The 19,371-nt window shown below is 32.1% G+C and overlaps 1 protein-coding gene across 1 annotated transcript in view; it reads left to right on the top strand.

Annotated features, from left to right (window-relative positions):
* Nucleotides 1-14,482, top strand: part of LOC145326325 (uncharacterized) — a 29,029-nt gene extending 14,547 nt beyond the window's left edge. The window contains exons 3-7 of the mRNA XM_080169620.1: nucleotides 1,957-2,068; nucleotides 4,668-4,926; nucleotides 9,252-9,352; nucleotides 11,166-11,238; nucleotides 11,683-14,482. Coding sequence (XP_080025746.1) covers nucleotides 1,957-2,068; nucleotides 4,668-4,926; nucleotides 9,252-9,352; nucleotides 11,166-11,238; nucleotides 11,683-11,721 — 584 coding nt within the window. The 3' untranslated portion in view covers nucleotides 11,722-14,482. The remainder of the gene's footprint in view (nucleotides 1-1,956; nucleotides 2,069-4,667; nucleotides 4,927-9,251; nucleotides 9,353-11,165; nucleotides 11,239-11,682) is intronic.
* Nucleotides 14,483-19,371: the final 4,889 nt, after the last annotated feature.

Here is a 19,371-nt window from a genome sequence, read left to right as displayed (position 1 = left end):
TTGTAGTGAAGGATCTCACAAACCACTCAGATTTAGTTATAGAGATAAATTTTAGCAATTTATTGATATTCTTTTACTGTTTAAAGACTCTTAACTTTTTTTTGGATAAACAAGGTTATTCTAGGTCTTACAAATTCCTTTTATAACTGCAAGTAAGGCTAGATAATTTTATGGGATTTGAAAGACTTTTTCAGCGTGGATTTGAAACCGATTAATATCTGCTGGACTAGAACTGGTCCTCCGTTATAGTGAAAAATCATGTATAGCATCGTATAAAAAAAAATTTCTAGGAATATTAATAAAATTAATAACAGTTTTTGTTAGCCCAGGCCTTCTGGTTTTAATCTTATGATATTTCATTTTGATATCCGCCTGAAGAAAGCTGTCTATAATACGATACGATAAATAACTACATACTAATAACTTCGTTATTTAAACAAAGAAGTAAAGTTTTTTGATGATAACCATATTATTTCCCTCTGATTAATTTTGTAACATTAGCCGACCATATTTATGATATTTATCAAAGCTTTATAAGTATTTATCATTACATTTGTCAAGTAAATGGATAAACAAGGATGACAACATCCATTAAGGCGAAGCTCTGAAAATGTAGGACAGACGAACATTAACTCTTGAAGAGTGTCAGAACTGAACCAGCAAAATATAAATATAAATACAAAATTATACGTAAATTTATTGCAAAACTTCTTAAATTCAGAATACTGTTTAAGGATATACTTAAAATTTTAAGACTTGATTATAGAGATGCTTCGCTTACAATATTGTACCTTGTTGTAATAGGAATCAGTACTTTAAAAATCAGACCAATCAGAATATTATATCACATAAAAATATACTCGGATATTATGACAGGAGAAAAAGTGTTGTCAATTTAGGTTGCTAACATGGAACTTGTTTATTGGACTGTTGGTTCATTCAGTAGGAGGGGATGGGATGGGGTGAGGGGTATGAGGGTGAATTAGGGGTATCGTTATTTTTTTAGACCGTTGCTAATTTCTCTTTTTTAGAGAACATAAAAATCTGGTGTAATATCCATGTAATATTATATCTATTGTCAAGTAACCTTATAATTTACCACTTTTTGTTTTCTTTAAAGCAATACTTTTCCAGTAATAAATGTAAAGTATTTTAACTCCAAAATTCTTTTGTATCTTTTAGTATCCTCAGGTAGATTTAAAAATCGCACACCTAATATAAACTATGATAGGCAATTTAATGTAAATGTCTTTTTTGTGATTTCTTGACAAGGTCGAGATGTTTTACCTTAAAAAAAAAAACCTTTGACGTCCTTCTCCCCATTCTATACCAAATAGCTGTCTATGAGATCTAAATGGACATACAACAAACAAATAAATAGAAAAAGAATAGTCGCTTGCATTGCTGTTTACCACTAAATCTAAATTACATTGATTTAACAAATTAGTAAATTAGATTTATTCATTGATCCTGACGTCTGTCTGAATTCATTCACTTTTATTCATTGATGCTTAGTATCGCAGCCTCTATATACGTCTGTTTTGTCTGTCAATTAAGATCTCGTTAACCACTGAATTGATTGATCAGCTTAGGTAAACTTCACATAGGTTCCAGGTTGGTTTAAGGCTCTTTTATTTGTAAATTTATGTTATCAGAAGGTTTTAGGCTATTTTTCTGCCATACATACCCGTACATACTCTTAAATTAAGGAATGTGCATCTTTATATTCACATTGAAAAAGTACTTTAGCTTAGTTTTTTAAGTGTTTAGTTTTAGTGATTTTTTAGTAATTTTATTCACAGTTTAGCTGCTTCTACTATATTTTATTAAGGTAGCAGCAATCCTCTATGTTATCTAAGTCTAAGATATGGATCATGAGCAACATTGGGATGTAGAGTTCATGATCTAGAACTTTCTTATTGCTGTGCTACTTATCTATCTATCTATATTATTAAGGAACAAATCTAAGATATGGATCATGTACAACATGGGGAAGAAGAGTTCAAGACCTGGAGCCCCTGGTGAAAAGGGGATATGTTCTGCATAATATGAATAATGGTTATCCAAGGTCAGATTTTGAGCATTTTAATCCAAAAATCGAAATCAATAGGATGATTTGTAATTTAAAATATTTTTTATATACAAATAATTTCATATCCTTAATGGACATATGGACTATTTGATATTGATTATAAAGTTGCTACGCTAAAAAAACAATGAAAAATGGTTAATTCTGGTGCTAAAACACATAGGCAAAAAATAAGCATGTGCAGTCTTAATTTTATGTACGGGCAAACCCTATTTTTAAAGTAGTATAAAGGAACGTTTTTACGGTTTATTAATGTAAATTAAACTATATAAAAGGTTTGATCGGATACAACGACTTTTATGCGGTATTTTTTATCGATAGTCATCTATTCTTAAATTTTTACTTTTCAAAGTTAGATATTATATATATTAAACACTACAAGATTCAAATAGATTAAAATAACCAAATAAATATCCCTTTCCAAGTACTTAATTGGATCTAAAAGCATTGCATTTCATATTTATATCAAAAGGAATAAATCATAAAAACATAAAAAGCTAGACTTTAATTATATGTATACTTTTATATAACCCTTTTTTGCTTTTTTAGAAGTTACAATTGTAAAATTTAACTATTTTATTTTCTCAAATCACAGGTTTTCTATTCTTAAAATCGTATATTAATGATCAAAAATATTGTTCTTATGGACGCGCTCATTCTTGTTTAGCCTAAAACTATTATTCAGTTTTTAGTAGCGAAGCTATTCTAATCTACGTCTTTGTCTGTTCGTCTTGTAGGTAAGGCTAGAGGATCAGTAATATTTGACATAATATCATTTAACATAAATTCATTTCACATAAAACATTTGACATAAAATCACTTCACATAAAGGTACATTTGACATAAAAACATTTGCCATAAAGGTACACTTCACATAAAAACGTTTCACATAAAGATACATTTGACATAAAGGTACATATGATATAAAGGTACATTTGACATAAAGGTACGTTTGACATAAAGGTACACTTGGCATAAAGGTACATTTGACATAAAGGTACACCTGGCATAAAACGTTTCACATAAACATACATTTCAAAGTCTACCCGAGGTTGTCATTTTTTTCCCCGAGCATGGCAACCGGTGAACAGAATCTCAGTTCTGCACCACAAGCCTCGCACGACTGAAGTTCCCATGTCTATACAGTCATATTTATATGAAAATATATTTAGAAGATTTTTGAATTTTTTTTTGAAGATTATCTATTTTTTTAAAAAGATTTTAGAAATTTTTATTTATTATTAAAAGAAAATCTTCCAAAAAAATTCAAAAATCTTCTAAAAATAATTTCATATAAATATGACTGTATAGACATGGGAACTTCAGTCGTGCGAGGCTTGTGGTGCAGAACTGAGATTCTGTTCACCGGTTGCCATGCTCGGGGTACCTTTATGTGAAATGTACCTTTATGTCAAATGTACCTTTATGTGAAATGTACCTTTATGTCAAGTATACCTTTATATGAAATGTATCTTTATGCCAAATGTACCTTTATGCCAAATGAGTTTATGTGAAACGTTTTTATGTCAAATGTACCTTTATGTCAAATGAGTTTATGTCAAATGATACTTTATATCAAATGTTTTATGTGAAATGAATTTATGTGAAGTGATTTTATGTCAAATATTACTGATCCAGGCTAGATATATTAGACTGCTTTATTATATAGACAACAGATCTATAGTTTAGATGTATATACAGAAAACTACCTCCCTAACTTATTCAATGACCTTTTTTGTCTGCTGCTAAATTGTTTTCTGTTACTTGGCTGTGTTAATATTAACAACACTATTGGTTGATTTTCAATGACTCAATTGAGAGTCGGCACAAGGACACTGCGATGGGGAGATACAGTTGTTTAACCTTTTCTCCCACTAGTGTTTTACTTTAATATATAGACTACTGAAATTTAATTTAAGATTTTAATTTTAAGAACTTGGCTTTGGTTATTTTACTCATAAATGTTGTCATCCTTGTTCTAAACTAAATCTATTTCCAATAAAGCAAACAACTTTAGAAAATTTAAAGGAGGAATAGAAGTATTCTAAGGAATAAAGTTTAATACTTAAATAGATTTTTACTTGTAAATTTTACTTTTTAAATTTCATTACTAGATATCATCTATAATTGCCTAAATATACAACTGGAATCTGATTTAAACAAGGATGGCAAAATCCATAAAATCGAGAGTTTGAAACGGTAGGACAAACGAACATTAACACTTCTAGATTGTAAGAACTTAAAAAGCAGAATATAAACATATAAGTATAAACAAAATTGTAGTTAAATTTGTTGCTAAAATGGGTGATTAGTATGAGGGTAGATGGACAAAAAATCAGCAATGTGACGTCATAAGGTATTTTCTTTTTTTTTAGGGGTTTTCTTTCACACTTCTTCTCATCTCCCTCATTTTTAAAACCTCACATAGCTGATTTTTAAAATATTTTGTCCAGCTACAAGTATTGCGATTTATCAGACTTCTGAATAGGTTGAAATATCTACATATCTTGGTTCGATTTATGGTTGTGTTCTGTGTACGTATTGTACAAAATTACGCGACAAAAGAATTTTCTTTTAGATACACTGCTCTTGTACGGAGAAACTTTATCAGATTTGGGAAGCGCAGCGGTGGAGGGGCTATGGCCGCCCCCCTAGCCGTTATGGGACGCAACATGTTGACACCCAAACTTATTTCTGCTGGTGGGGAGACAATGCCCTACCCCCCACCCCCGGCGGCAGCTAGTTTTGAAAATGGCGACCTCCCAGAGGCAGCTGGTGACGTTAACGAGATGGAATCTTCGGACGAAGAATATCAGGATCCTAGGCCGTTTCAGCAGGTAATAAAATCAAAGTTCTGTAAGAAAATTAAAGTAGCTAGGCAAAGTGTCCTAAAAATCAGCAATGTAATGTCATAAAAAAAATGAAGGAGATGAGAGAAGTGGGGAAAAAAACCTAAAAAAGAGATGGATAATCCCTTATGACGTCACAAGGCTTATTTCTTTAGAGACTTTTCCAGCTTAAAAGTGATTATTCCGATCTTTTCCTAAAGGTGCTCAGCGAGCAAAGAAACCCCCTCAATTTTAAAGATAAACTTTAAACAAGAAGGGTGGGTGGGGGAGAGGGGGATGTAGTCTGTAGTGCGATAGGCCTGAGATTGTAGCCACAATGTCAATGAAGATTATTAAATTTAACATTCGTGGAAATTTGTCTAAAACTCGTTACTATACACGATTTTCCAGTATGGCTGAGAACAGGTTCTAATACACAGAATATAAATCGAATTTGAAGCCATACTGGAATATATATGTTATATTTGCTATTGGACATTGTTTAAAATAAATTGTACAATTCTATCAAATAAAAATAAAAATATTACGCAGTTTATTTAAACTCTTAGGCTGCAGTTCATAAATTGCTGGAATATATATGTTATATTTGCTATTGGACATTGTTTAAAATAAATTGTACAATTCTATCAAATAAAAATAAAAAATATTACGCAGTTTATTTAAACTCTTAGGCTGCAGTTCATAAATTGCTAACGGCAGCGACACTTTTACCAATTAAAACTTAAAAGTTGTTTACGCAAACACTTTATATTTTGTCGAACAGATTAAGTAATGCCAAAGTTCACTCAGCCGATTTAAATACTTATTAACAGCAAACAAAAAATTTTCTCTTCTTTTTTTCAAACGAACAAGTTTAATTATAGAGCAGCTTTGGATCTATCTATCCAACAAGTTAAGTTTATTTAAACTCTTAGGCTGCAGTTCATAAATTGCTAACGGCAGCGACACTTTTACCAATTAAAACTTAAAAGTTGTTTACGCAAACACTTCATATTTTGTCGAACAGATTAAGTAATGCCAAAGTCCACTCAGCCGATTTAAATACTTATTAACAGCAAACAAAAATTTTCTCTTCTTTTTTTTCAAACGAACAAGTTTAATTATAGAGCAGCTTCGGATCTATCTATCCAACAAGTTAAGTTCAACAATTTCATTTAGTCGCAGACATAAACAATCTATAATTTAATAATTATTAAATCGAATCTTCCATGGTGCTAAAACACTTAATAAAAGTGGACTAAGTATAATTATAGAATAGCTTTGGATCTATCTAACCAAAAAAGATAAATATTTTGGAATGACTAGTTTTTAGCCGAATGAGTCTTTATTAATATCATTGTTTGTTTTATTATTCATATAGGAGTATTCAAATTAGTTTAATCATTCTTGTACATAATAGGATGGTGAATATATATATTTATTTGTTTTAATATGTTAAATAAACTAATCCAGAATTTCGACGCTTGGCTCGCGTCGCTCCTCGTGTTCTGACTCGGAATCCTCTTCGAAGGTGGGGCCGTCGGAGTTCTCGGATTCAGCACGGGAGGCGGCGTCGTCTCCAGCGGCATCGTCTCCAGCTTCGCCAACATCGGACCTAGCTCCGGCGGATCCAGCCCCTGACTCGGAATCCATGGACCAGTCATCATACTGGCCATCTAGGCCGGGCTCGCTGTCACTGATCTCAATGGTCGACTCGAGGTCCAGCACAATATCATACGCAGAGGTAGCCATTAAGACTGCCTCCTTGTAATCATTGCACTGAGCCTCGAGGACCGACAACTCATGTATGTTGTCCTCACGCGAGCGGTCGACAGTAGGCATTGCATCGCCTAACAAGCGGTGCAGCCGAATGCCTTCGTCGACAAGTCTGAGCGACTCGCGGTTGGGAATCTCTTGCAGACCTGCGCGAAAAGCTAACCGACACGCATCGCGGAAGCTAGTGCGCAGGCCCTTCCCAAAATAATACCAGTCAGCAATTTCACTCGAGTAAACTATCGGCGGAGCTGGCAGAGGATCTGGAACCGCAAAGGGAACGGGGCCGCCAACCTCGGGTTCGGGAGAGGGAGCCAAGACCTCCTCTACAGCGTCGATCAACAGTCTCAGGTTGCTATGATCAACCATGACAGAAAAACTTATTATTTAACTTATCGGCAGACTTAAAAGTAAACGTAACTTGATGGTAATCGTATGAACACCGGAAGAGCAATGATTAGTTAACAAGAAAGTCGCAATTAAATAGAATTAATCATGTCACGTGACATGTCCCGGCAAGCCTTTACAAATAGGTCTAATTTACCCCCATTTTTCATATTAAATAATAATAAACAAAGACAAAAACCGGCCGGGTCAAAAATCAAAAATCAAATTGCGCAAAGGCAGCTTCCTCCCCCAATGTCAGTCTTTTTTCTCCACCCCCTTTTATTATTACCACCCGGGTCAACCATTTTTCAAGACGACACTTTCGGCTTCTTTGACCTCACTGACACCTCTAGTGAATATTTAGTCTTGTTGTCAAGGGATAAAGGGGAAGGGATGCTAGGGACGGATTTCCCGGGAACCTAGCAACAACAACAACGCATGCCTATAACATATGGGTCGTATGCTCGTCAAATACATTGTTGTATGAAAAACGAATGCGTGTGTTTATGTTTATGTGTATGTTTTTGTGTTTGTGCGTAGACAATAGCCTCACTGGCCACCCAAAGCTCCTTAGCCTCCCCAATTTGCACGTTTCCTGCTCTACCCCAATATTAATATTAATATCATCATACTACCCAAAATATTCTAAATTCCTGGAAATGTTAAAGGTTAAATTGAAATTCAACGAATTTTTCTACACATATTTTCCAATTTTTAAATATGTTTTACAAAAAATCTAGCCCAAGGTCAATTTTTTCTTCACTCTTTGCTTTAGTCTCCACAAAAACTTCAATATTCTAATAATTTTAAAAATGTCTTAACGATGCCTTGAATTTAGAGATCGAATCACCACTACACAATTTACAATTTTAATTAAATTAATTTTTAGTTGACACTGTGGGTCATGACTCGGTCACTTCTACATGACCGAGCCAAATAGAACCAACGATTTCACTAGGAACCCCACCTCCAAACCCCCCCCCCCCCCCGTCAACCCACCAATGGGAAACCAACGGTCATATGGTCACACCGTGTTCTTTGACGCTTGGATCTGGTGCACGTCGCCTTTTTCAGGATAAGGACAGCACGGTGTGTGGACTAACCAAATGGCATGTCGGTCCTAGGGACCATAATCACAGCAGTGATTGGTGTGATATTGACATATTATCACAACCACGACATCCCCTATAGGCAACCAGTAGATGCATGATATATGGATGCAATTATACTTTAAATATAACTTATAAACTTAACTGTAAATTGTAATAGTACTTTTGTAAACGGATGGACTAACAACACGCACAGTGTTTTTACTCTATCCGTATAGCCACACGGCTATTTTCCATTGTAATCATTGTATTCTTCTGTTTTTCCGAAATAAATTATTATTATTATTATTATAAATGAATGAAGTTATTACGTAAAGTTTAACAAAAACCAAATAATATTATTTGACCAGTATTTTAAGTTCTACGAAAAAAATAACAATATATTTCTAGTGAATATATTTTTTGTAATGTTCATTTTTTTTATAAATCCGGGAATTAAATTTCTAGTATGGCTTCGAAACCAATTTACATCCGATGGATTAGAACTATTTCTCATCCGTATAGCATCGTATTACAGAAAATTTTCTACGAATGATAAAATAAAAATCACAAAATCATTTTTAGCCCTTCGTTAGAACCTTCGACCTAATTACTTCTGTATTCTGTTACTAGCGGCTTCGCCCCTAGCCTCTAGGGGCTTTGCCCCAAGAGGTAATTTTTAAAAAATGGGGATTTTTTGGGGGGAGGGGTGGAGGTGTCCCACCCCCAAGAAAATAGCATAAAACCACCACAATACCAGTAGATATATTTCCTGAAGAGTAGAATCAGTTCAGTGGTTACCGAGATCTTAAGGGACAGACGAACGGACGGACAGACAGACTGACAGACAGACAAACAGACGGAGAGACGGACAGACATCATTCTATTTTGTATTACAGATATAAAGAAGTAAGGTTTTTGGCTCTCGCAGACCACTTAACCATTTTCTCCATTTTTCGTAAGCTTTACATAGAACCCAGCATGGTTTTAGACTATTTTATCTCTAATTTGAAGTCTAATAGGATGGTTTAAAGCTATTTTCTTCCAAAGTCGCATATAAAAAAAAAACTTTAATATATTATTCAGGAGAAACGAATGAAAAGCTTCATTAGATTTGGAAAGCGCGGCCCAAGGAGTTCAAATTTCATCAGATTCGGCAGAGCAATGGGACCCATCCACATTTCAAGGTAATAGTTCCCCCAATGGTTATTTCTTAGACGATTAGACACGTTAAAAGAGTAGAATTTCGTCTACTGCAAGCATCTTGCATTTTGGTTAATTACATTGAGAACTAAAACTTCTAGTATATCTGATGCTATAGCCTTGCTTTTAAAAATATTTTCATCCTTGTTTATATATCTTGCCCTACTGACGATTTCTTAGACAATTATAAAAGTAGAATTACCTCTTACTTATACTACAAGCATCTTGCATATTGAGTAATTATATTGAGAACTAAAACTTCTATAATATTTGATGCTATAGCCTTGCTTTTAAACATTTGTTATCCTAGTTTTTTATTATTATTAAAAAGAAATAAAGGTTAATATAAATCCTTTGATGTCATACAAATATTAGGAACGGATTTTATAAATTTGATTATACTGTAATGTTCCTTTTTTCTCAAGTGCCCCCCCCCCCTCTCCCATGAAAATATTAAATTTTATAATTTTTTTGACGTTTTTTAAAAAAATACAATGCTAATTTTTCGACCTTTATTAGCTGTATTATCGTACAATTCAAATAAAGAGATATTGTAGGTAATTATACTTTTGTAAAATTAAAAAATTATGAAAGTATAATTTTTATTTCATGTCTTGAATTATAAATCTAAACTTACTACTTTTTACATGACGTAATTATAATATCATAACGTCATTGTTGGCATTCGACATATTTTTACATGAATGTTGTACAAGATTTTCATGTACTCAATAAAGTAATACTTGCAGCTGGCTAAAATATCAATACCTCCATTCTCCCTCTGTACCCAATCCCCTCCCCTCCTACTGGATAAACGAACTGACCAATATTAACTAAATAAGTAATTAACGCATGTTTGACTTTAACAAAATAGTTGATATATTTATTAGACCATTTTATTGACACAATAAAAACTGTCCCGAATTTGTATTAATTTTGAGGAACACGACTCCAGTTACGTCATATTTTTCTTTCCCGAAAAAGGGAAGGGGGAAAGAAAAAAAAGGGAAGGGGGGGAAGAAAAAAGAGATGGGAGAAAAGGGGGTTTTCCCCATCTCTTTTGAAGAGATTTTCTTCCCCCCTTCCCTTTTTCGGGAAAGAAAAATATGACGTAACTGGAGTCGTGTTCCTCAATATTAATACAAATTCGGGACAGTTTTTATTGTGTCCATTTTATTTGCAGGGCTTTTACCTAAAGTAATAAACAAACTAACAAAACTTCCCTTACCCCCTTTTATTATTAATCTTTAAAAAAAATATGGGTTACTTTGTGTGAAAGCGCTCAAACACCTATGTTTGGATATTGTTATTCTTGTTTTTGTTAACTTATAGTTGCTGCGCAGATGTGTATATAATAGCGGCTACGTCCTTACTGGCCTCTAGGGGTTATTAAGTGGGGGGGGGGGGAGTCGACTTTTTTTCTTTACTTTTTAGTTTTAAAATTCAAAAAAAAATGGTGTGGGGGAGGGCACTTTCTCTAGGGCGATTTCTTGGCACCCTTCCCCATATTAATAAACACATAAAGGAGAACAATATCAGTTCAGCGGTTAGCGAGATCCTTTGGTACAGACACACACAAATCATGTTACTTTAATATAAGTGTTGTCCTTGTTTTTAGTGAGGACGAGATAGATAGGGATAGCGAAGATAATGAGAGCATCGAGGAACACTTTACATGTATTTGTACATAATTGTACTTGTTTTTAGTGAGGACGAGATAGACAGAGATAGCGAAGATAATGAGAGCCTGGAGGAACACTTTAACATGCATTTGTACATAATTGTTCTTGTTTATAGTGAGGACGAGATAGATAGAGATAGCGAGGATAATGAAAGCCTGGAGGAACACTTTAACACGCATTTCAATCAGGTAAGCGTATTTTTATTTTTGTAAATAATTTGTCATAGTATAAAGAAAAATAGAGCAAGCTTTTTCATTACAGCTAAAACCTTTTTTTTTATTTTTGGCGGATTTATAATTTCTGTATATTTTGCAATACATACAAAAATAGTTTACTTTTTTTCAACAAATTGTTATTAACTTTTTATTGCTGTGCTTCTTTTACTTATAGAAAGGGAATACTGATACGTTCTTATTTTAGATTTGCTTGGCTATTTAAAACAGGGACGTCCAAGCTTTTTAGTTTGAGGGGGTAAAATTAGTGGTTTTAAAAGTTCTAGGCGGGTAATCGAAAGTATTTTTTTTTAATTTTGAGGGAAGTAAAATGAGTGGTTTCAAAGTTTAAGGGGGTAAACGCACCTTTACCCCCACCATTGGACGTCCATGATTAAATATATGTACTATTTTTTTCAGAACGGCGCAATGGCCCCACACTTTGTTTACCAGCGATGATTTCATGATACACAACCCAAAAAGTATTATATATACAGGGATGGGATAATGGATGATAAATTAATTTTTCCCTGAAAACTGCTATTAATGGGGGAAGTAAGTGGTGTAGATTAATTTATTACCCATTGTCCATACCCTCCCTGGTGACAATGCCTCTAATGTACAATATTTGTACCGTAAACAAGTACACAAAAAATAACAAGATACTATAATACAGAAAAATAATTTTGATTTCAAACCATACTTTTTGTTTAGTTTTAAAACAAACATTTATTACTATTTAAAATTTAAAGCAATTTGAATTTAGTATATTTTTAGAACTCTACTCAAATATGAATAAGCATGTTCTTGATCAAAAATAAGAAATCTTTTAATATTGTTGAATTTCTTGATTAGGAGGATCAAGAGAATTTTCAACAATATTTTTTAAAAATTGAAGTAGCTGGACAAAGTACCTCAAAAATCAGCAATGTGACGTCATAAAAATGAGGGAGATGAGAGGAGAAAAAACCCTAAAAAAAAGATGGATAATCACTCATTTTTATGAAGTCATAAGGCTGATTTTTTTTGACACTTTGACCAGCTACAAATTGGTATTATATCTTTTTATTATTCAAACCTATGAATATGTATATAAAAGCAATGTATATCGACAATCCTACAATTTTTAAACTTTTTAATTTTAATTTTTAAGTTAATACATTATATAGAAACATTAAAACCTTAGTTACTCTAATTTAAAAATAATAAAATTAAGGTTATTTATGAGCAATATGAATCAACTTAACATTTATTTGGAACTTTACTTAATTCTTTGTCTGTTCTGTTCATATGAGTAGAGATCATTGGACTGTAAATTACACTGGTACCCAAAGTTTTCTAACAAATGTGATGATATTATGAAAGCCGCAACCATTTTTTCATTAATAAGAACATAACCATAATTGTATATGCCAAGAATGCCAATAGTTTTGAAAGGGATTATACCCCCCCCCCCCCCATTCCAAAACTAAAATCATTCATATATTAAGGTTTAGATTTAGAAATAAGAACGATAATATCCCTTCAATCGATTGTTGAACCAAACAAAACCCCCTCTACTTCTTCCCCCCCCCCCCCTCAAATTAGAATTATAGTGTCAAACTCTACAGATCTATAGTATAGATGTATATACAGACAACTACCTCCCTTCTTTTTTCAAATAACTCTTTCGTCTACTTCTAAATTATTTTCTGCTACTTGGCTGTGTCAATATAAGCGATACCATTGGTTGATTTCAATGACCCAAAACAAAAAGGTTGCACAAGGCGGTTGCAATGAGGAGATACAGTTATTTAACCCTTTCTCCCTTTAGTGTTTTACTCTAATATAGGGTCGATAAAAATATAATTGGTTTATTTTTGTCTTGATATTTGTCGACTATATGGTGTCTAACAAAAGTGGCCATGGTTGACATTAAACCGCTATGACGATATTCTAATTACTACATAACACTAACTTTGGGATAGAAAATATATGTTTTTTCAAGAAATAGAAAAGGGGGTGTTCGAATGCTCAAATGGCCATTTGCGGGATATTAAGGACGTAAGAACTTTATATTTCTAACAGAAAACAGATAATAAATGATAGAAACCGAAAAATATCTTCATATTAACCTTTTCAATCTTCATTTGGATTTAAGAGGAAGAAAATATAGGAATCAATTTTATTTTATTAGAAAATAAAGATGACTAAAATATGTATCTAGAATATATTTTTTTGTCCTTTTTATAAACATTTTAGGCATTTGGCAGGTTATTTAAAATGTCCCCGGAAACGTGAATAAAAAGCAGAGAATTATCCATTATTATTTGGTAGGGTTGGGCCGGGTACCGGATATCAGGCTGATTTTTAATGCCGGATATCCGGCTCTGGCCAACGTTTGATATCCGGCAAATTACCGGATATCCGGCTCAACCCTAGTTATTAGCCCCTGGGTGCTAAAGGCCCAACAGAAAGGAATTGATCCCATGATTTTTTTTATATAACAGAACAGATAGAGAATTAAATACAGTCAATTAAACGTTAAATTGAAATAAAATAAAACAGAAGTAATATTTTACTTGTTAAAAATTATTTAGGATAAGAATATCACTTATGCTATGCAGATTTGAGATTTATTTATTTTATTTTAAAAATTATATTACCCTAGAACCGAAAAATGGACCACTAAAACTCCACTTTTATTTTCAATTATTAAACCCTCCCCCAAAAAATGTCCACAATCGGTTGAGGTGGAATTTCCGAGAATTATTTTACCTCGATGTCTTTCTAGCTATGGAAGAATGTATATTTTTTAGTGTGGCTTTGAAACCTATTATTATCCGCTGGATTAGAACCGGTTCTGAGCACATAATGAAAAATCATGTATCGTATCATAGTCAATTTTCCACGAATAATAAAATAAAAATCACAAAATCAATATCTATTTAGTTGGAACTAAACTAGAAATTATTTTATTATACGCGGAAACCAGTCTATAATACGATGCGATAAATAACTATTATATTTATTATATATAAAAAAAATTAATTATATTATTATTGATAAAACAAAATGTAAATAAATGTAATTATAAATTATAATTGTGATTTTCCTATTAATTATTATTACTTATTTATTGAGGCTGGAGTATTTTTAAAATAAATATAAAATTATATTATATTAAATAACAAAATAGGTAAATTTTTTCTTTAAAAAATAATATATTTTTTCATGGATTTTACACCAGATTTTCATGTTTTCTAATAAAGTGAAACAATCAGCATTCTAAAATGACGATAACCTCCATCCCCTCCTATTGGATAAAGGAACTGACCAATAAGAGAGTTCTATGTTAGCAACCTAAAGTGACGACAATTTTTCCCATAAACATTATATCCACGTATATTCTACATCCATTTCTAAAAATATCATCTTAAACAGAATTATTACCATAGATGACCCATCACACAAAGAATAGTTGAAACTTAAAAGGAACTTAGACGAAGATTTAGGATTAAATGAATCATAATTAGACAGACGATTTTTTAAATATGTACGCTTTCTAACTACTAATATGGTAGGATCGTTCCTGCGCTGTATTGATGTTGGTCTTTTTAAGGATTTATCATCAAGCTAACTTTTGTTTAACAACCTTATAAGAAATAACACTTTGTTTGTGCGACCATTTTCTGTAAGTCCTTAGAATTGTAACGATTATCGCCTGTTTACAGGTCAAGAAAATTGTACGTTTGACAAGTGCCTGACATAGCAGCAGTAGAAGCCATTATAGTCTTTTATTTATGTATGACACGTTGTAATATCTTAGTCATAAATCCAGTTTCTAGGTACAAGATAATGGACTAAGAAATTATGGAAACAATTATAGTTATTTCTTTCATCGTATTATAAACGGCTTTCCGCGGATATAGAATGTACAATTATAAGATTAAAGCCAGTTTTTTTTAGCCCCGAAAGCTGGATATAATACGATGCTAGACATAGTTTTTTCGTATGGATGAGAACCGGTTCCTATCCACCAGATTCGAATGAATACGAGAAACAAAATTACCCTTCTGTATATTAGAATTCTAGGTGGAAATTCTTGAACATTGTTAGTTAGCATAACCCAATCAATTCTGAATTAGTCTCTTAAGTTTGTAAGACAACGAATGAGAAAACGAAAATTTTGGGAAAAGTATATTATTAGTCCAATGGCACCTCCCTCCCCCTGTTCACTTCTGATTTTTAATGAACACTTAAAAGGTAAAACAAACTTTGTTTTGCCTATCTTTTAATTAAGAATACATTTACATAATGCATAAAAATGGTATGTCCGATAATTTAATTTCCTTATAATACGAATCTCCAGGGATCTAAAGGGATAACACAATGCCTGAAAAAATTGATGTACATCCCCAATAATGATACACAAAATTACCCCTATTGTAGATTACAATTAGGGGGTTAGTACGTTTGGACACTCTACTTTATTTTTATAAACCAATCAAAATTCAAGTAGTCCCCAAAGAACACGTTATTATAAAACCTTGGGGTCTACTTAAGTAATAATTTTGTTCATATTGAGAGGTAAACATCAATTTATCGTCCATTGTCTCATCCCCAGAGATTTTAGGATTTACAACTGCGCTTTTAAAAGAATTAGTAGCATCCCTTATCCTATCTATAATACAAAGTAGAACGATGTCTGTCTGTCTGTACCGAAGGATCTCGTTCAACGCCATTTGGCCACTTGGGGCTAATACAACTGTTTTTAATTGTATGATTTTTGTTTTAAAATTCGCGGAAAATTATTTGTAATTCGCTGCTACACGTGATTTTTCAACTGATTCTAATCCAGTGCGCGTATAATAAACGGTTTCGAAGCCATACTGGAATAGTTATTTCTCGCATCGTATTATAAACAGCTTTCCGCGGATAAAGAATGTGCTGAAAGCACCGGCTAAAATAACTGGTTTTAATCTTATGATTGTACATTTTTATATTCGTAGAAAGCTGGATATAATACGATGTTAGACAAAGTTGTTTCGTATTGATGAGAACCGGTTCCTATCCACCGGATTTGAATGAATACGAGAATAGTTATTTCTCGCATCGTATTAAAGACGGCTTTCCGCGGATAAAGAATGTACAATTATAAGATTAAAACCAGTTTTTTTTTAGCCTTGAGTTGCCGAAGTCGTACAGATAATCGTGTCACACAACAATAAATCCTCGACTAACAGACAATTCGAAAACTAAAAAAGCAGCTTCCCCCCCCCCCCCCATAAAAAAAAACAATCTGCACGTTCAATTTACACTTATTTCTAAATAAAGATTGGCACATGGGAAAAAATTCATTGAAAAATAATAACAATATTCTAATAATCACATATATACATAAATTATGAAAAAATAACCTAAATAAAAATTAACCGGTCATAATAAAAATTTTCACAATTATTTAAAGCATATTTATTTTATTTTTGCATATCTTTTTATCCACAAAGTGTATTTTTTAAACCTTTTAATATTTTTTAGTGCAGCTTATCTATAAATATTGCAGCAAATATTTTCAATAATTAAGTCCATCCGTAACTGTTAGCTTTATCGTTAATTTAGACATGTTAGAATTGTCCTATCGATTTCAAACTTTGCTTGGTGAAAGCTTAGCAACTCTATAACCGTTACAAGAAAGTCCGTACGTCCATTTAAACATGGCTTATTTGTAACTTTTTGTATTATATAATTATACTTTTCATATAATTCCTAGGACTATAAGGTAAAATATCAAAAGAGAATTCATAATCAAGACCTTAACTGTCCTTAGCTGGATCTTTAAATCATTTTAGTGGTGAGCCAGTTTGTGGTGCGCCGAATTTACGCCAATCACAGCGCGGCATTTCATTGGTGGAAAGTTTGCTTACCCCGATCTGGCTCATCACTAAAATGATTTAAAGATCCAGCTCTTGTGTCTGATTTTAAAGCTATCCTCTATGGATGTTAGCTTGTTATTGCTGCGCCACGTATGAATGTATTTGTCCTTGTTAAACATATATTAATGAGTATTTAGCAAAAATAATAAATAAATATTATTAGGCCAAAAATATTTTTGATGTGTGCAATTGACGTAAAGGGAAGACTAGAAATATACAGAGATACAATACAAAGACTTTACTAATTTGTACGTTAGACTGTACGTTATAATATATTGGTTTGCTATATAGGCGGAGCTAAACCATTTCTTACTAAAAATAGTAAAATAGTTTTCACCTATTAGATAGCTTAAAACCTTCCCATGATCAATAAAAAACTTAAATTAAAAATTTAAAAGCAACCTATAATTCACATATCACATTCACCACTGAATATATTAAATTTTTTCCTTTTATGAAAGCTTGATATAGCCAGCGGGATGGTTTTAGGCGTCTTTATTCAATTCAATGTATGGTTTTAGTCTATTATACTGCATTCTCTACCGATGGTATCGTACAAATTAGTGTATTCTTTATGGTATTACAATTTACTAAGCTCATTACAACAAGAATGTTTACTTACAAAATACAAGGATCTAAAGGTAAAAGACAAAGGCTGAAAAATTTTAATACACAAAATTACCCCTTGTATAGATTACAATTAGTCGTTAAAACATATAGCCATTAAACTAAATGAACCAAAGAATCAAAATACAATTAAAGTTCTCAAAGCTGTTAATCCAACGAATTAGAAAACGTTATCATAACACTTTGGGGACAAAATACACCGCCCATTGTCCTATACCACCCTGTACAAAATAGCAGAGCTTAAACTTACTACTTTAAGAGATACTCAAATTAATAATAAATAAAATAGAAAAATGAAATATTAGATAAATGAAAATGCTTTAAAGTAAAAGATGTAAATTTGTACTATGAATAAATGCCATTTGATAATTTTGATAGTTTTCGATTTTTGTATTTGGTGGGAAAGACGGTAGGGATTGGTTTATGTTGTACTATTTGGAATGACATTTTCCAGTTTGGCTTTGAAACTGATCAATATCCGCTGGATTAAAACCGGTTCTTTGCCATACTAAAAAATCATGTATAGCATCGTATTAAAAACAGTTTTCCACGAATGATGACAGTTTTGTTAGCCCGATCATAAATAGAAGTTACCAAAACTGGTTTTAATCTTAAACTTTTCATTTTAGTATCCGCGGAAAGCTGTCTATAATACGATGTTTTAAATAACTATTCTATTATAGTCTATACTTATTAGTTAATTACTAAGGGGTCGGAAAGACTTATTTCAAGATTTGTAAAGCTTCTTAAATGTACTACTGACTTATAATTGTTTAGCTAATCAAACACAAAGTGCACGAATTTCACATTGTTTTTGAAAGATTAAAATCTAATTTTTTTTAAATATAGAATTTCAAGTTAAAGTTCGACTATTGCTCAATAATTCATTGAAAAGTCTTTTAAAAACATGTATCTTGTTTAGTTAAGTGTACAATATACATATTAATTGCTGTACAAATCCGCAAAATGAACCTAACCGATCAATTACCATTGTATACTGCATGATAACAAATCTTTTAATATGATTAACACTTATTTTTAATATCTTGCACAAGCGTACATTCTTTTCAAATATTTTTAATATCTTCATTTTAGTTTAGGGGTAGGTCTTTAAATATAATAATTAAATGTAAGCATTAATCACAGGAGTTTAATTTTGATATTTTGAAAACTATATGGTAGAAAAGGGAACTTCATTTGTGAGATTTTAATTCAAATCTATGATTTAGATATTGTTAAACATTCATATTGTTATTTGAAATTGTTTCTAAGAGATCACTAAATGTTATACTTATCAGGCAAAGGTTTTTTTAATAAGCTCTATTTATATGAGTTATGATTATTTGAAATAATATTAATAATCTATCATTCTTTATCTAACATCAAAATATATCTAAAATTACAAATTTAGATTTACCTATCTAAGCTCAGGTTTACTCATATTCTACCATATATGTATGCAGGGTTTCAAAGGGATAAGATAATTTACAATAAAAATGATAAACACACCCCATTGATGATAAAAAAATGACCCCCCTGGAGATTAGAATTGATGAAAAAAAAATGA

This window comes from Acartia tonsa, chromosome 1 (assembly GCF_053477335.1).
Source record: "Acartia tonsa isolate MP-2025a chromosome 1, ASM5347733v1, whole genome shotgun sequence".
Lineage (NCBI taxonomy): Eukaryota > Metazoa > Arthropoda > Copepoda > Calanoida > Acartiidae > Acartia > Acartia tonsa.
The sequence above is the reverse complement of the archived record's forward strand: the minus strand, read 5'-3'. Positions and strand labels throughout refer to the sequence as shown.